At 39.7% G+C, this 16,994-nt stretch overlaps 2 protein-coding genes and 1 long non-coding RNA gene across 4 annotated transcripts in view; 2 read left to right on the top strand and 1 right to left on the bottom strand.

The window, feature by feature from the left end:
* Nucleotides 1-4,960, top strand: part of sipa1l1 (signal-induced proliferation-associated 1 like 1) — a 79,909-nt gene extending 74,949 nt beyond the window's left edge. Inside the window, 1 exon segment of the mRNA XM_032542419.1 lies at nt 902-4,960. Within this exon segment, the coding sequence (XP_032398310.1) occupies nt 902-1,045 (144 nt within the window). The 3' untranslated portion in view covers nt 1,046-4,960.
* Nucleotides 1-16,994, top strand: part of rgs6 (regulator of G protein signaling 6) — a 109,606-nt gene that overhangs the window by 2,605 nt on the left and 90,007 nt on the right. Inside the window, exon 2 of one of the 2 annotated variants that reach the window (XM_032542415.1) lies at nt 8,392-8,398. The gene's annotated coding sequence lies outside the window, so the exon portion shown is untranslated. Of the gene's footprint in view, nt 1-8,391; nt 8,399-14,709; nt 14,836-16,994 lie in introns of those variants that run through there. The other variant, XM_032542416.1, reaches the window with a different exon arrangement.
* On the bottom strand, nt 30-16,685 carry LOC116705936 (uncharacterized). The gene is made up of 3 exons (XR_004336089.1): nt 16,228-16,685; nt 2,205-2,210; nt 30-41 (listed from the first exon to the last, which is right to left on the bottom strand). It is a non-coding gene; the product is annotated as an uncharacterized LOC116705936 (long non-coding RNA).

Genomic DNA, 16,994 nt, shown 5'->3' on the forward strand with positions numbered 1-16,994 from the left:
AACTTCAACTCTGTGTTGTGCTGAAAGATAATTTTTTGCCTCTCCTTCTCAGTAGTAGTGCCAGTAGGGATGAAAAATGAAAACCACGGTTGATTTGCATACAGTGGATTGTGGCACATGGAGCCGGGGTTGTAAATAAATTAAGTCATTTTCAAACGGGCTAGGGACAACAGATGACAATTAGCCTGCTGAGCTAACTCTGACTCATTTACAGTTGCTTTGCTGTTGATTAATGAGCAGTGTTCCTCTCAAATAAATGAAATAAATATTTTGTCTTCAATAGAAAATACTAATACTAAAAAAAAAAGTGTTTTCACCCACAACATTGCTGCCGTCTGGTTGTGATTTATTTAAAATATAAAATATAGAAACATTGAAAAGCGTTTAGCTGTTTGCATTTTTAATGTTTAAAGTAGGAATAGATCATTTTGACACCAGGAAACTATTATTCTTCAACTTTTTCAACCACCCTCAAGCCAGTAGCAATGAGCTTACAGCTGACTGACAGCAGGAAGCAAAACTCCACACAGTTTCAGTATGTTCTTTAACTGGCTAGATATTTATGTCCATGTACCCAACTAGGGATTTAGTTTTGTTGTGCTTTTGGCAGATTCAAAATGTCAACTCATAAAATCTACCAACAAAGCCCTTAAGTTGTATGTTGTGGGACTCACCGAGATGTTTATGCAAACACCAAACAGTGTTTCTCATATTTATACAGAGAGGACAGTGTTTAGATTGAGTCTTGCATGCTTTTTGTTTTTCGATTTTATTGTTTACCTACATTGTTCTTGTGAGGCACTCATTCTATTATCTATTTTCTTATTATCTATTTTTTTCTTTTCCAAATTTAACTTCTCAATAGCTTGTTTAGTTTATTAACTTTGTCCATTTTTTGCAGGAGCGTGAAGAGAAGGTCAGACTTCAGGGTCAGATCAAGAGGCTGTGGGAGGACAACCAGAGACTGCAGGAGGAGTCCCAGACCTCTGCCGCTAAGCTCAAGAAGTTCACAGAGTGGGTCTTTAACACCATCGACATGAACTGACTCCAACTTGCACATTTTAACACACACGCACACACATGCACATCACACACATGCACATCACACACAGTCTGGACGCAGAGGGGGAAGACATTGTGCACAAGAACAGTGGAGACTTGTTGTTGGTCTCAATTAGCCTGATGCTGAACCCTCTGACCATCTTCCATTGGCTTCAGACATCGGCGGGTAATATTGTCTACCAGCCTCAGTCTCCACTGAGCCCACTGTTACACCTCTCAGGATGACACACAAGAAAAATGGGCGTTTTTCATCAGATTATGAAGGACTGACCTCTACTCTCCAATGGGACCACGAGAGCGTTGCTGAATTGATGTTTCTCTCATCTCGCTGTGCCAAAATTGTTTTTGCAAAATGGCCAACAAAGAGGAAGCTCTTCCCCTCCCTCCTCTTTCTCAAGAGGTCAGCCATGCTTTCTTTCTCAGTGGATGTGTTTCTCTTTTTTCTTATGTTGCCCAGCTTGTCCTAAAAGGTGACTTGAGTCCTTTGTGCCAAACCAAACCCGCCACAGCAAAGGGTAGCAGAGACATCCATGTGACTTAAAGTAAAAATGTCTCTGAAAATGCCAAGCAAAGTCAGACAGGTCTGCCAGCCCAGCCACAACACACACACACACACACACACTCACACACACACACACACACACACACACACACACACACACACACACACACACACACACACACAAACACACAATAATGAATCTGAAGTCTCAAGACCACGGGACACAGGAGAGGTTTCCATTTACTTTACATGTAAATGGAAGGAATTTTAGTGTTTCCTCTCCTCAAAGCCGACGACATGGAAGCAGGTCAATCTGCCTCTGAACAGGAGGGAAACATGGATTTGTACAGTGTTTAAAAAAAAAATTCTCCTCTGTGTCACTTAGATTGGGATTACAGAATCCTGTCTGTCTCTACAGCACAAACCCACACCTGACAGAGGAGTATATTTATAAGCCATCGGCAAGTGGTGCCATTAACCATAACTGATATCCAGAGTGCTTTGGTCCATCCCTATTTTATGTGTCTTAAAAGCAATAGGAAGAAGTCATGACTCCTGTCTTTTCAATTAAAGAGAGAGTTTGCTCTAAAAAGAAGTTCAATTTGGGAAAAGATGTTCTCAAAGTTGCTACACTTAAGACACCAGCCTCTGCTGCACAAGAGCCTCCCATCTTCATCCTTTGAAGCAGCGGACATCCTGCTTCGAGGAAAAAAAGCAAAGAGGACTCCACTCACCATCCCACTGTCTGGAATACAGAGAGCCAGCTGATAAGAAATGACAGACATGTTTTGGGAGGGAAAAGTAAGAGGGGACTTTTTTTCCCAGGTTAATTTATTATCTTGTATTATAATTCCAATAAATAAGTTGTTTTATTCGTACAGTACAACAGACATCAGTGTTTTAGTTCCTCAAGATCACTAGCTGTATTAATTTAATGGCTTTCTTTCTTAACTATATGCTTTTTATTCTGTATATGTTGTACTTTGTGGTGCCCAAGCCTGCTGTCATGTTGCTTACAGTGCCCTCTAGTGAACACCAGTGGAAATGTCATGAATATTAAATTGGCTGCCAGTCACTCAGTAATTTTTCCCACGCCTCTTTAACAACCAGTCAGATGTCGACCGGGGGGCCACACAAGCACAGATTAGGAAAACAAAATCAGAATTCAACTTTGAGAGACAATCAAAACATAAAGCAAAATGTTGATTTTTGATAAAGGGAGCAGACCTGGGTGGGGGGGAGGGGGTTGCATTTTAACATCTATGGTTTTCCTCAGGTTCAGTATTTGTTAAGAATGTGAGGATCTTTTTGAGAAAGTTGTAGATCAAGACATAAGTTATTTGGTTAGAATAAAATGCCCATGATAAGGAGCTACAGTACCTACTGTACCAGTGGCAGTGTTCGTAGTCATTGTGTGAATGTACATCAGTCCATCCGGTCGTGCCTAGAGTCACTTATTTTGGTCATTTACTCCCAGGCAGAGCAGGGACGTGCCTTTGAAACAGCATCTGGGGAACAGATAAAAGGGAAAGGCTCTTCTTCATCCTGCATAAACACCTGGTAACCCTCCCAAACACACACCCACACCCACATACAGTCACCTTACTCACTTATTCATTGTAGTCAGTTTCATACTCACAGTTGTAGACTGCCTCATAAATGTTTGTACAGGGAATCTGCTGCGAGGCTTCAGCCTTTCTCTTGTTTCACATGAATATTTTTAAGGAACCCAATCAGGCTGGCCAGCCTCCAGACACAGGGAGTGTATGAAGTGTATTGGAAATGTGTCGGTGTGTGTGTGCCTTTGCATTCAGTTACATGCAGTAAATCTTTCAGGGCAGCTGGCCCCTGTAATTAGAGTGTATTGGAGGAAATGTTCCCCCAAATCACAAAGCTACTTACAGCCCAAGCTGGAGCCACAAAGCTATTTCCTAAGCCAGGTGTCCGTGTTGGGGGTTATTTCAGCTCGCCAACTTGAGCATGTACATTGAAACGGTTGTTCACAAATGTAGTTAAAGCCTTAATTCCTTCCCTATCCTCTATCAAAACCTTTTGATGTAAAAAAAAATATCTCTTAAAGTACAGTTGTGTCTCGAATTCATGCAATTAAAAACCCTGCAGTATATAGCGCATGAACGGCACCCGGTCTGAATGTAAAGAGAATATAAATGAGCCTAAATAAATGTGATGTTTACTATAACCGACATTCAGCTCTGCTGTTTTGCAGGGAGATGAGTGAACTCTGTAGAAGATGGTAGACGGTTCTGTTTTAAGAATCTCTCGTCAGTCTGCGTGGATTGTAACACCACCACTGAACAGTCAAATGCTCGATTGTTTTGCTCAGTGATATAATTTGGTTGTTTTAACAGCTTAAGAAGTTGTGGAAAGGAATCTAGTAGTCATCTCATCCAATAATGTGAAATCCTCAAAATATACCCACCATATGAGTTCATAGGCAGAGATGTTCCCGATCCAGGGCGTGTTGACTGTAAATTGTTTTCAGCACTACGGTATGCCGATGCTTAAATGATGACTAGTAGGTTATATTTCGTATTTTATTGTACATGGAAAGTGCTCTGGTTTTTGTATTTCAAATTAAGTATGGCCAAATGACAAACTGTGCAGATGTTTTGCTCGCATCTTTAATAAAAGTTCACTTTATACCTTATACAAAGGCATAAAGACACACACAAACCCGTTACTCCATTGCGAATGTTGAGTTCATTTACAGTGCGTTCAGTTTTTTTTCTTTCCTCGGCTCAGTTTTTTTGGTGCTTTTCAGAAGGATATGAGAAATGTAAATGTTCAGATGTTCAAATGTTCCATTTTGTAATATCTTTTATTTTTAAGAACCTTTGCACAATGTTTTATAAAAAAGGATTGTGTTGACATGTTTTTAGATAAGAAGGGTGAATTGATCCATTCCTGTGCAATCTCATCTTGATGTTCCTTTGTAGTTTTTCCTGCCTGTGCAGTTCCTGTCAAACCGACTTTATTCACTTCAGAGAATTTCAACCTTTCTTTTCCTCAAGCATCACTGATCAGGAGCAGGCTCGAAGTTGTTTGTTCTGTAGGGGTGCTGGTTTTCAGTCAAGCACAACTTATGTGGTTCGAGATTGCAGCAGGGGAGGAAGGTTTCACAACGCTCAGTCCCAACTTCTAATGCTGTGTCGTGATCAGTTTAGTTTCCTCCTGTTGGAAGAACAAACTTAACAGTAAAGCAATCCGCTTCGACAGGATATCTAGCACACAATTTGAAGACAACCAAGTTTTACAGAGGGGAAAAATACTGTTTACATCCCGGATCCATTGTCTTTGTGAAATGTAAAGGTATGAAAAAGACATTTGCAGTGATCACAGTATTAAAGTTTCTGAAATAAATAAATTCCGTATCGATTTGTGGTGCTGTTAACCTTTTTTGTGTTTCTGCACTATATTGCTTTTGCTTTTAAAATGTTTTGATCTCTTGCTTACTTTTTAGTAGAAACACTCCATACTGTGCACAACCCAAAGGCAGTGTATGTACATGTTTATTTATCTGCATCAATATATTTGTTCAAGAAACCGGTTTTAACTAATAGTGCAGTTTATCAATATTCCAGAGTAAAGTGAGTGATAGATAAAATAATAATAATATATAAATCCAAATTATAATGATGTTGGAGTGATAGAAGAGTAGTGAATAGATATAAACAACAGATCAATATTGATCATATACATGTACTGTGTGTATTATGGTATGTATAATATGAATGAAATCTTAATACAGTTTTTCATATGTAAATAATATAGATTTAAAATGTAATAAAAGAATGATAAATTATTTAGTACATAACAATTGAGATCAATAAATTGCCATGAAAGCCAAAAATGATGCTAACAAAATAAATCATGCAGGCACATATAAGTTGCATAATATATATTTTTTGATTATGTTAAAAGGTAAAAAAAAAACAACTACATTTTCTGACAATTATTTGTCATGTTTCTGGCTTCCCATACTGTAGTTAACAGAAACCAATGTAATTTGTCATGTTTTCTTCTTATATGCTACATTAGCTCATGTTGGGTCAGTGTGGCTGTGGATCTGTCCTGCAGAGCTGGTGTCTGATTGGTTGCTTCCTCCTAGATACAGAGAGGGTAGAGGTCTGGGATTAGGACTGCGCCTGCCTCGGGCTCCTGTTGTTCCCCTATCACACTGATTCACCTGTTAGCACTTTAACCAATCTCGCGGCCAGAAACCATCTTGCCTGTTGTTTTTGTTTGTCTTTCGCTACACTCATTACGCAGTAGCTGCTCACCACTGCTGAATGAGTAGTAACATAATTCAGCATTATCATTTTCTAGACAACACAAAATAGAGATCTTTCTACCTCTAAAACAGTATTGAAGGAACATTGCTGTGACAAGCCGCTGGAGCTTGATGTCAGTGGATGAAAAGCTCAGGCTGAATTACTTCCATCCCACTCTGAATCACTGTTATACTGAACATTTCCAGGTTGTGAGATTAAGTGGATTTCAGAAGCTATGTTCACATAAAAAAATAAGGCCTCTTTTAGACTAGTCTTTGAATATGTTTGTTTGGTTTTGATGCCATAAATGGCTAATGCGTGTTAAGGAAACCTGAGTAATGTAGCCTATCTATTGGGGGGGGACACTACTTGCAGCTGGCATTGCAAATAAAAAATAATAAAGCAACATATTGGGTAATCTGGGGAAATGTGAATTAAATAGTAAAGTAAATACATGGATAGTAATATAGCAAATAAATTTGTTTTCATAGAGATCTGTTGGCAAGGTACAAAAACACTCTGTAGATAGCTGTTATCATTTCATCCGTAGCACTTAACTGCTACAAGTATTTATGATCTCTGATGCTTAAGTAAAGACAACAGATGACCTAAAAGTGCAACGGATTACAATCAACAGCTACAGCATGTCAACAGATGCATTTCCGTGACAACGGAGGAAACTCAATCCGTTGTGATATAGTTGAAAGAAAGACAGTAAATTGACTTTTGGTTGTTTTGTCCAACTACTATTTCCACTATCAGCAAATTAACTTTAATACTTACATTATTATGCTTTTTAAGTCATAGGACCTACATTTAATTACCCTTTTGGCAGGGAGAAAAGCAACATTGATTGTTCATTATGGAAAGGAAGAAAAAACAGATATCGGTTGGTATTCCCTCTCCTATTACCGGACAATAACAAGTATCACCTTTATTCTTTGCAGGAGAGTGAACAATAGAAGAGCTTAACAAGGTGTGTGTGTGTGTGTGTGTGTGTGTGTGTGTGTGTGTGTGTGTGTGTGTGTGTAGTCTGCCATATCGACTTATCAACCAGGAATTTACAAAAATGAGTTAAGTTGCCTCTGGGCTTTTTGATTGCCAGCGTGGGTTTTTAGGCATTATAAAGAAAAGCTGTGAAGTATCAATAAATCCCTGCACATATTTCCCAGGACAAAATGCTTTTACTGTCCAAATAAAATGAGGTTAGTTCATGTGTCTGACTGTTACAGTTTTTCTTAATTGTATACACACAAATGATGGTACTTGATATACAATGAAGTTACATATTGTCAACATGTAACTCATGCACCACCCCCCTGAACCAATTCTGCTAAACTACAAGCACAATTCCGGCTTTTCACTCAAACTGCAATTCTTAAACCCACTTTTTTCAAAGCACTACACACAATTCACATTTGGCGCAATTTTAATGAAAAAAAAAAAAAACGTTTTCACAAGGAACACACTGCCATTCAAATATGCACACTTCTGTTTTGGAGCAATGGATGTCAACATTGGAAACGGGGGCAGAGCCAGAGAAGTGAGAGTAAGAGGAGGAGGAGGACGAGGAGGACAAGAAGGACGAGGAAGGCCAAGGACCGTAATCTCTGATGAGATCCGAGCCACTTTGGTTGACCATGTAGTCCGGTGGATGAGGAGCTTTGGTCAGACCGAAACAGAAGAGAGGATACTGTATACAGTAAATTCTTCTGTTGTTGTGTATGTAGATAAATGTCTGTTCTGTATGTCCAACTTTGTGTTGGTTGGGAAGTACACTGTGTGCATTGTTGTTGTAGGGAAAAATAAAACATATCTGTTTCCGTGTATTTGTGTGTTCTGAGTATAAAAACAATATTCTCAAATATTTTTCAACACACTTATGGGTGTACTGTCTGTAGTAAGTGTAACACTGCCAAAGAAAGACCTAAGTCATTTTGATGAATGGAGAAGAAGTGTTATCCACTCATCATAGTGTTTTACGTTGAACACATTAGTGTTCAACTGGTTCTTATAAGGAGTCTATTCATGTGATGGTGTGTGTGTGTGTGTGTCATTTGAAAACAAAATACAATTTTTAAAGGAATAACATTGTTTTGAATGTGTTGAAGTTTCATTTTGCAGAAGAATTGAGGGGTTCTACCCATTGTGTGTGTCTTTTGATTTGCGTGTAGTGTAGAGAGTATGAGTCATGCTTTCAGAAAATGTTTGTAACCAATTGATAAAAACTGTAAAAGAATAGACTTCCGTGCGCCCGGGTAGCTCAGTTGGTAGAGGCGGCGCTCGTACATAGAGGTTTACTCCTCGACGCAGCGGGCCGGGTTCATTCCCCCTCTCTCTCCCCTTTAATGTCTTCAGCTGTCCTGTTGAATAAAGGCCTAAAAATGCCCTCAAAATAATCTTAAAGTGCAGCTTAGTGCAGCTGAGAGAAACATAATGCGACTTGTTGTGTTTGTCACCTCTGCTGTGTGGACTGACCTGTGCTGGTTCCAGTCTGTCCAGCTGCAGCCATTGTTCAGGGTTGTTTGAGGCCAGCGCAGCAGTGACTGCAGTCTCAGTGTGGAGGAGGAGAGGTTTAATGCGGAGGAGGCCACAGATTAGTCATCTTCGGTACAGGTGGAAAACGTGTGGGCTGAATCACCTGGAGTTCCTTTCAAGGATTCGCTACAGAGAGAAGTGTGTGCTGCCTAAATTGGAGTCTGATTAGCGGGAGTTGGAGCCTGCAGTGTTTTTGTACCTGTAAGAGTTCATTTGCAAAGAGCTAAAGGGCTTAATGTGTAACTTTTGGATTTATTCCGTTTCGCTGAGATTCCGGGGTATCCAGGTTACAAAAACCACATGGCTGTATTGTGCAACCAGTGGGGGCCAATAGAAGCCTCACTGAATGGGACTGGGTAATGATTTTGCTCTGAATTTTTAAGAGGATAAAAAACTGTGTTACTCCTTTGTGTTCCTGCCAGATTTCAGTTTCTCTGTTTAAAGGAAGAAACAAACAATTTAGTTTTTTATGTGCACAAAAATCCAAAATGCTCTGATAGGTCGTATTAGAAGTTAGGAACAAACGACCTATGTGGTCGTGTGGATTGGAGGACTTTTTGGCCTGTTATGATGATGTAAACTATTTTTACCAGCATACAATGGATATTTTGGCCACTTGGGGGCAGCACATCAAGCTGTAAACCCAACACTGGCAAATGATCACCTATTAAAGTTTGATAAAAACAAACTTCCAGCAAACACAGAACAACCTTATCATTCAGTTGGAGGTCTTGGAGAACATCTTGGATCACGGATGACCTGAAAGCAACAGCCACCGTGATGCCATCAGAAACAGTTGAAAAATGTGGTAATATGTTCTGCACACAGTGGCATTATTGGGTAACACTTTACTTGAAGGTATCTACATAAGAGTGCCATTCACATTATTACACATCATTGTGTCATAACACAGTCATGACACATGAACCCTAACCCTAACAGACAAAACTGAATGAACTTACTAAACGAAGCATTATATCATAAAGGTTTATGAATTTTTTTATATGGCATGTTCAGGATTTTCATTTGTAAATTTTTGTTCATTGTCGTTTCCCCTATTAATAAAGTATACATTATTACTATTATTATTATTGTTACTACAGCTTCATGTCACTCTTATGTAGATACCTTCAAGTAAAGTGTAACCCATTGTTGTAAACCTTTGGAGAGCCCCGTTTAAAAGGATACAAAACAGATTTACTCGTCATATTTCTATTACAAAACATTCTGTGTCAACTTTTACACTAACATGGCTTCCATTTCATCTGTTGTAAAAAAAAAAAAGAATGAAATATCTGTTTACCAGCAGCATGTGGTCATCTCTTTTTCTTCCTTTTGTGTCGTGTGTGGACCTCATGCTTTTAACCACCCTCTCTCAGCAAGCCGCAACACAAACGCTTCATGTCTCCTTGGCTCGCAGCGTAACAGCCCATCAAGATGAAGTCAGAGAAAGTTGAGGTGTTTTGTTCTTCAGAGGCCGAGCTTTGTTGTTTGATGTCGTTGGAGATGCGAATAGTCCCTTCACGCTAGCGATCTGTGTCGATTTTAACAGAATAGCTGTCAGTCTGCATCACTGTTTGTGATGTTTTTGTTTTTTTTTGTGTGTGTTTTCAGCCGACTATTCCAGTGACACAGAAAGCGTTGTGAGAAGCTTCAGTGAGTTAGTCCATTAACAAGGACTTGGACTGCCTCATGAAATCCAAATGCCTTCTGTAGGCGTTCACATGGTAACCTTTAATTAGATAAAATTGCCACAGAAGTGTTTACATTTGTCGGAAAATAGAGCGGAAGTAAATGATAAAACTATCCAAAACTCCTGTTAGCCACCTCTCCATTTGCTAAATAGAGTTCACCCTGCTAACATGCATACTCCGCCCTACCCCCCTGCCCTATTTCTTTAGATTTAGGCTATGAGCTTTGGGTTGTACCCAATCACAAATATAAGTAATGTGTGTGATGTGTGTGTGTGTGTGTGTGTGTGTGTGTGTGTGTGTGTGTGTGTGTGTGTGGTGTGTGTGTGTGTGTGTGTGTGTGGTGTGTGTGTGTATGTGTGTGTATGTGTATGTGTATGTGTATGTGTGCGCGCGCGGGGCGTCTGGATTAACAGTGCTGCTCCTTTGCATAGGAAGGAGCCAGTTAAGAGGGTTTGGGTCTCTGATCAGGATTCCCCTGGATGTCTGTGGAGGCACATCCAACTGGAAGGATTTCCTCTGGGCAGACCTAGAGCACACTGAGGGATTATATTATATCCCATCTGGCATGGAAACGCCTCGGGTTCTCCCAGCAGGAGCTGGAGGAAGAAGCCAGGGAGAAGGGCATCTGGGCTTTTATGCTTGCCGTGGTACTGTACCAGCACCCAGACCCGAGCTGCAGACAATGGATGGATAAATTTGGAATATTAGAGCCACGCAGCTTAACTCAGAGTTGTGTGAATGTTGTGTTAGATACTGTACATGGTCCAATGGAGATGATGTACTGTATTGAATTGTATCACCACATGGCTCATGCATAAAGAAGATGTATGAAATATTTTTTACAGCACCTTCTTCCATACAACCCAAAATCTTTCCCCCATTTAATCTTGTCAATTTTATTTTTTGTAAATGAATTTGAAACTGCAGATATCAAAACAAATTGGGTGTACTGTCGCAATGTTGCACTTTAAAATGAAGTCAAATAAAGAGGAATAAAGTTTAAATCAAATCACAGTCTACTCTATGTATTTGACACCTCACTAATGTTAAAATGCTAACATTAGTTACATGAGTTATCAACATTTGTTAAATGTAGGCCTTTCTTAAATTTTTTTTCTTCACTTTTGGTGTATTTTTACTCACCTAAGGTACGGTACCCTTTCAAAACAGTTTAAAATCTGTAAAAGTAAATGTACGTAATTTAATAATCCTTTTTTATACTTCTTAATACAGTTAAACTTCAACCGCTGCAAAGGGCGCTACCAGACAGATTCATGCCACACAAAAATCGGTGTCTGTGTGAATGCATGTCACGACACACAAAATGTGGAGCAACTCCTCCCCAACCACTTACTTAGCAACACACACACACACACAGACACACACAAACACTTCCCAGTGGGATCTTCTCTTCCTGTTTACTGTTACTCAAATATTCAGTCGGTCCAGAGTGAAGGCTAGTATGATGATGCGTGCGTGCGTGCGTGCGTGCGTGCGTGCGTGTGTGTGTTTGTGTGTGTGAGTGTGTGTGATTGTGTGTGTGGGTCAATCTGTCAGACCAGAGTGCCCCATTAGCATCAATGTTGATTTTAACGACAGCTTTAAGTGCGTATATTGATTTGTGAGCCTATTGATGTCAATTGTTTTCCCCATTTGCACACTAAACAACAGATTAAAGTGAGAAAGGAAAGAAAGAGAAACAACCGACAACTGGCTTTTGAAGCTTGATGCCACTTCCCTCTCTGTCCCAGTAATGTTCGGCTGAATTAGGGCAGCAAATATTTTTAGTCTCCAACACCACCAGCTGTAAAAAATATGCTGCCGGAATCACTGTAAACATGCTGTGTGCGGATATGCTTAATGTGAAATGTAGTTGCATTCATGGATGGATTATCACACAATGGGCCCCTGGGCACAGACATGTAGTAAGAGCCCCCCCACCTTGTCTACATAGTAAAAAGACACGCAAACTCATTGAGTCTACTTATAGTCTTTTTGCATCCCATTGTAGTTGTTTTGCATCTATTTTTGGTCATTTTGTGCCTCTTTGTAGTCATTTTGCATGTATTCTTTAGCCATTTTACATCTCTTTGTGGTCGTTTTTTGTGTATTTGTAGTCATTTTGCTTGTATTCTTTAGCCATTTTACATCTCTTTGTGGTCGTTTTTTGTGTATTTGTAGTCATTTTGTGTCCTTTGTATGTGTATGGTTTTGGTCATTTTGTGTCTATTTTTAGTCGTTTAGCATCTCTTTGTGGTTGTTTTGCATCTCTGTAGTGATTTCATCTTGTTTTGTGTATGTTTGTTGTCAATAATTGTCTCTTTGTGATCATTTTGTGTTGTTTTTCAGCAAATAAAATTGTGTAAGGACCCCAGATTCTGTAGGGCCTTGGGCCTGTGCCCGATAGAGTATTCCATCAATGGTCCAGAGGGCGCGCACCACTCTATTTTTTAAATATTTTTTAATTATTTTTTTTTATGGTGAATGAAAGGCTTGATCCGACGAAGTAGGTCATCAAATCAAATTGAAGCAGGCGGCAATGCTGCTACCTTTTTCTTCTTCTTCTAGTCCGTAGAAATAGCAAAGTCGGTAGCCTTTGCTCATTAGCTCCACCACTGTTCAGGAGAAGACTGCAACTAGTGTCGTGACCACCTCGCGGGAGTATAAACAGTTACGGCGCTCTCATGACCTCAAATTTGCACATGCCAGCTCAGCTGTGGCTACTGTAAAACTCCCTTAGCCCCTCCAGACTACAGTAAGCACCCTGTTTCTTCCCCCAGTCCATCATTGCATCAGATGCTTTGATGTGTCTCAGTGCTCAGCCAAAAGTCCCCATCAGCTCAAAGTGTATCTGCCGGCTTCTTGGGTTAGAGCTGTTAGATCTGCTTCTGTTCAAGATAAGCTATTGGGAGAGAATACACTGAGCAAGAAAGAAACTTCTAATTATAAAGCTTGTGAGTGCGCTTGTCTCGGGGACTTTAAACTGCCTTTCTATATTTAAAACCAGGGTGTTTGTTATCTCAGGATAATGATTCCATTTTCTCAACTTGTCTCGAGAATACAGGTTAATCAAACCACCTTTATTTTTCTTGAGCTAATTGAATAATCCTAAAATAATTAACTCAGAAACACAGTCATGTTTTATTATGTAACTTTGACACGAGGGTATAACTGAAACCTTTCTTTAAACGTTGTGCTAAGGAAGAGAGACAGACTTTACTGTCTTCTTTTGCATGACTTCTCCAACAAACATATCCAACCCATGTTGGACATGACCATATCAACGACTTAGATTTAGAGATAGAGCCTTGCAGATAACTTTAAGAAGCTCTTAATGTTTTCATGGTTTGCTTTTCATTTCTACACCTTTGAAACATGGGTGAGAACAGCCACAACATATTCCTGTTTATCTATCATTAAATCACGTTTGATTTGATGGAGCAGAACCTGGAATCTTTTAAATGCCAGGTAGGTATTAGCAAATCTTTTCAAATTAAAACTCAGTATTATCTGTGAGCCTAAAAAATGCCGCCTGTTGAAACACATTCAGTGACACCTACAGTGTTTGCCTCAGGGCGGCTAAACAAATCAGACGTCAGGATTTTGAAATAAATTATCATTCTCACATGTGTTATAGGAAGCACCGTTTAAGCCCTAAACATCCGGAGGCAAGGACCAAAACTTGATGTGGTGGAATCGTTTCACACCTGACTTTCTGTCAAATTAAACTTTGTCTGGAAAAGTGAAGGAAATCAGAGTATATAATTTACAGCTTTTGGGGACCAGCTTTTAGTAAACTACCTAAATGGGAAGGAGGCAAAGGAAGCACTCCAAGGGACCCTGGAAGTCACAATGGCATGGCTGCAATTTTTCTTTTTGGTCATCACTAAACAAAGTATGTTCTCGATTTCAACATGTAGCTCTGTTGTTTGGACATTTAGAGTTCTGTCAGTAGCAAGAAAATTGAAAACAATCGGTGCTGCCTGCTCTGTTCTCCTGGCTCCATCGTGGTGTCAGGTTACAGCTTGTTTCTACATAGTCATGACTAAGGACATAACAACGGCAAATTGTTATTTTTTGTGTTAAAAATAAATTTTGGAATATTGAAATGTGTGAGTTTGACAATCGACTAGTGTGGACTTCACCACCATCAAAATAAACAGAGATATGAGTTAACACAACTTTTATACCTTTCTGTCACATCTCCTGCAGTCAGATTCGCTGTGCTCCCTCGGAAGGAATCGCTGCACATGGATAAAAACTTGCCCTGTTTAAGCCTGTTGGGTGCTAACTCTAGCAGAAGATAACACGGTGTAGGCAGCATCAATTGTTTTCATTTTTCTTGTTACTGACAGCACTCCATATTTGCAAACAACAGAGCTATGTGTTGAAATCGACCGGAATTGTCCTTTAATATGAATACATATGCATGGCTACATATAGGTCCTCTAATATGGCCACGTTGGAACCCATATTGACGTGTGAATATGAATTGATTTGTTCTCAAAATGTTAATAATGCAAGAACACACACACCACACACACACACACACACACACACACACACACACACACACACACACACACACACACATATTCACAAAACAGACACCACTGCATAATAGTGGTTGAAGTGCAGCAGTTTCTCTCTCTCTCTCTCTCTCTCTCTCCCTCTCTCTACTGTGCTGTGCAGCACTCTGGTTGGGTCGGTGAAGCCGCTTTTTGGCTTCGGAGCTCCAAGCGCAGAGGTAAGGAAGAAGGCTGGAAGGGTTAGGAAAAGGGGACGAGAGAGAGGTGATGTGTGAATGAAATAATGAATTAATGGAGCTAGAGAGAGTAGCCTTTATAATACAGAAGAAGACTAGATTTCAGTTGCGCTGTGCGCTTTGACGTGCCCAATAGTGTTGACACGGTCAGTGCTGCGATGTTACTCTCAGAGTGAGGAGCTGGTTGCATGTTCACAGTTCTGTTTAACATGTCGGAGATGCACGTGTGCACGCGCGGAGGTGTGCGTGAGATGATATTAATCCCACCTGTGACTGAAAGGAGCGTGCACTTGGCTGTAAATGTTTGAAATCTATGCATGTGTGTGTGACAATTCAGCATCTGAGTGTCCACTTTGGCTGTTTGGTGAAAAAAATGTGTTACTGTTTTACAACTAGGCCCATGAAAAGCGACTACAAGTAAGGGGAGAGAGAGAGAGAGAGAGAGAGAAGAGAGAGAGAGAGAGAGAGAGTGTGTGAGAGAGACACAGAGTCTAAATTAGGCTGCAGGTGTGTTTGGGGAGTGGAGCAATCCTTTGAGCACAGAGACCACAGACAGTTTAGCTGTTGGAGACAGAGAGCTACAGTGTGTCTATTCCCATGGAGGTATAGCTATATCACCACCATCCATCCAAACTAAACTCTCCAAATTTACATGATGTTGAAGATATAAGCTTATGTGTTTTGAATCATTATGATTGTTCCGTGGGGTTACATTTAATGGACAACATGGTTGTGTTTAATGTTCTGTCTGATTGGACTTTATGGTTAAAAGTATGGGGACACCCCACGTATTTTTGTGTGCTTTTAGTCTGGGTCTGTCCTTCATGGTTTGGGCCCTAAAAAATTAGCTCCAGTTTAGGTAAAAATAACATATTGCGTTGAATGCAATGCTATTTAATATAAATTTAATAGAGTGCCTCCAACTTTGGGGCATTTTTGGTAAAGGTTCTTGAATTTTTTTTTTTCCACATTGCGACATATGTACACATGTGCAAAGCAAAATCCATGAAGACATGGTTTCCCAAGTACGTTGGGAAAGAACTTCACTGCTGCTCAGAGCCCCGACCTCAACCCCATCTACCCTTTTGCATAGAATGCGAGCCGGGCCTTATTGCCCAACATCAGTGCCCAACCTCGCCAATGCACTTGAGACTTAAAGGGAAGCAAACCTCCACAGCAGGTTCCAAAATATGGTGGAAAGCCTGAAAGCACAAGAGTGGAGGCTGGTATAACAGAAAAAAACAATACTCATGATTTTGGAATGAAACTTTCAACAATGATATGTGGGTGTAATGTTACAGATATCTACATACGTTATTAGTACCAGGACTTAAAGTGAAAAAAAATCATGAGCCTGAAACTTTTTTTATCCACAATGTAATGTTTCAATATGCACTCATTAAGGTTAATTTGACTAGCAAAACAGTTGAAGTCCTTTTTACAGTAGCAAATAATAAAAGTCATCATTTTTAAGAAGAAAAAAGTTTTGGATACATTTTTACTTTTTCCAACCATATATCAAATTAAGAGTCAATGTAGATTTTCATATTGCAATAATATCATAATCCTACATTGAATCATTGTGAAAACAAAACTTTCTAGATGTGTTTTTATTTTGGACAGGTCATCATCAAAAAAAGCCAATTAGTACATTCATGATTTTGTCCATGTTGACATTAGTTGCTTCATGTACATTTATCAAATCTTTGCTTTGTTTATCTTTTCACATAGCTAGACGTCTAAACTCTGGGACAAGGCCGTTATGTTCAAATAACCGCCATGCTGATTCCAAACAGACAGCGTTTTCAAGGCAGTTTGGGCTTTAGATATGTTTTACACAGTCGCTATCGTTAATGACAAATCGGGTTCCACTATGATTGTGCCCACACGTGTTGTTTTTATCCCAAACCCGGTCGGTCGGTCAGCGAACCTACTTTGCATCTGATTGGCTAGATCTTATTTCATTGGTAGGTGGAAGTTTGATAATTGGATAAACCCAGCGCATCAAAAACAAATCCCCGGTGGACTTTTAAATAAATTTATTTTTCTCAAATAGTCGTAGCCCAGAAATCCGACACCAGAACCGAGTACTTTAAGCTCTGCGTTAGTTAGAGCTGCGTTCCTCTCATATGATTGGTAGA

This window comes from Etheostoma spectabile, chromosome 18 (assembly GCF_008692095.1).
Source record: "Etheostoma spectabile isolate EspeVRDwgs_2016 chromosome 18, UIUC_Espe_1.0, whole genome shotgun sequence".
Classification (NCBI taxonomy): domain Eukaryota; kingdom Metazoa; phylum Chordata; class Actinopteri; order Perciformes; family Percidae; genus Etheostoma; species Etheostoma spectabile.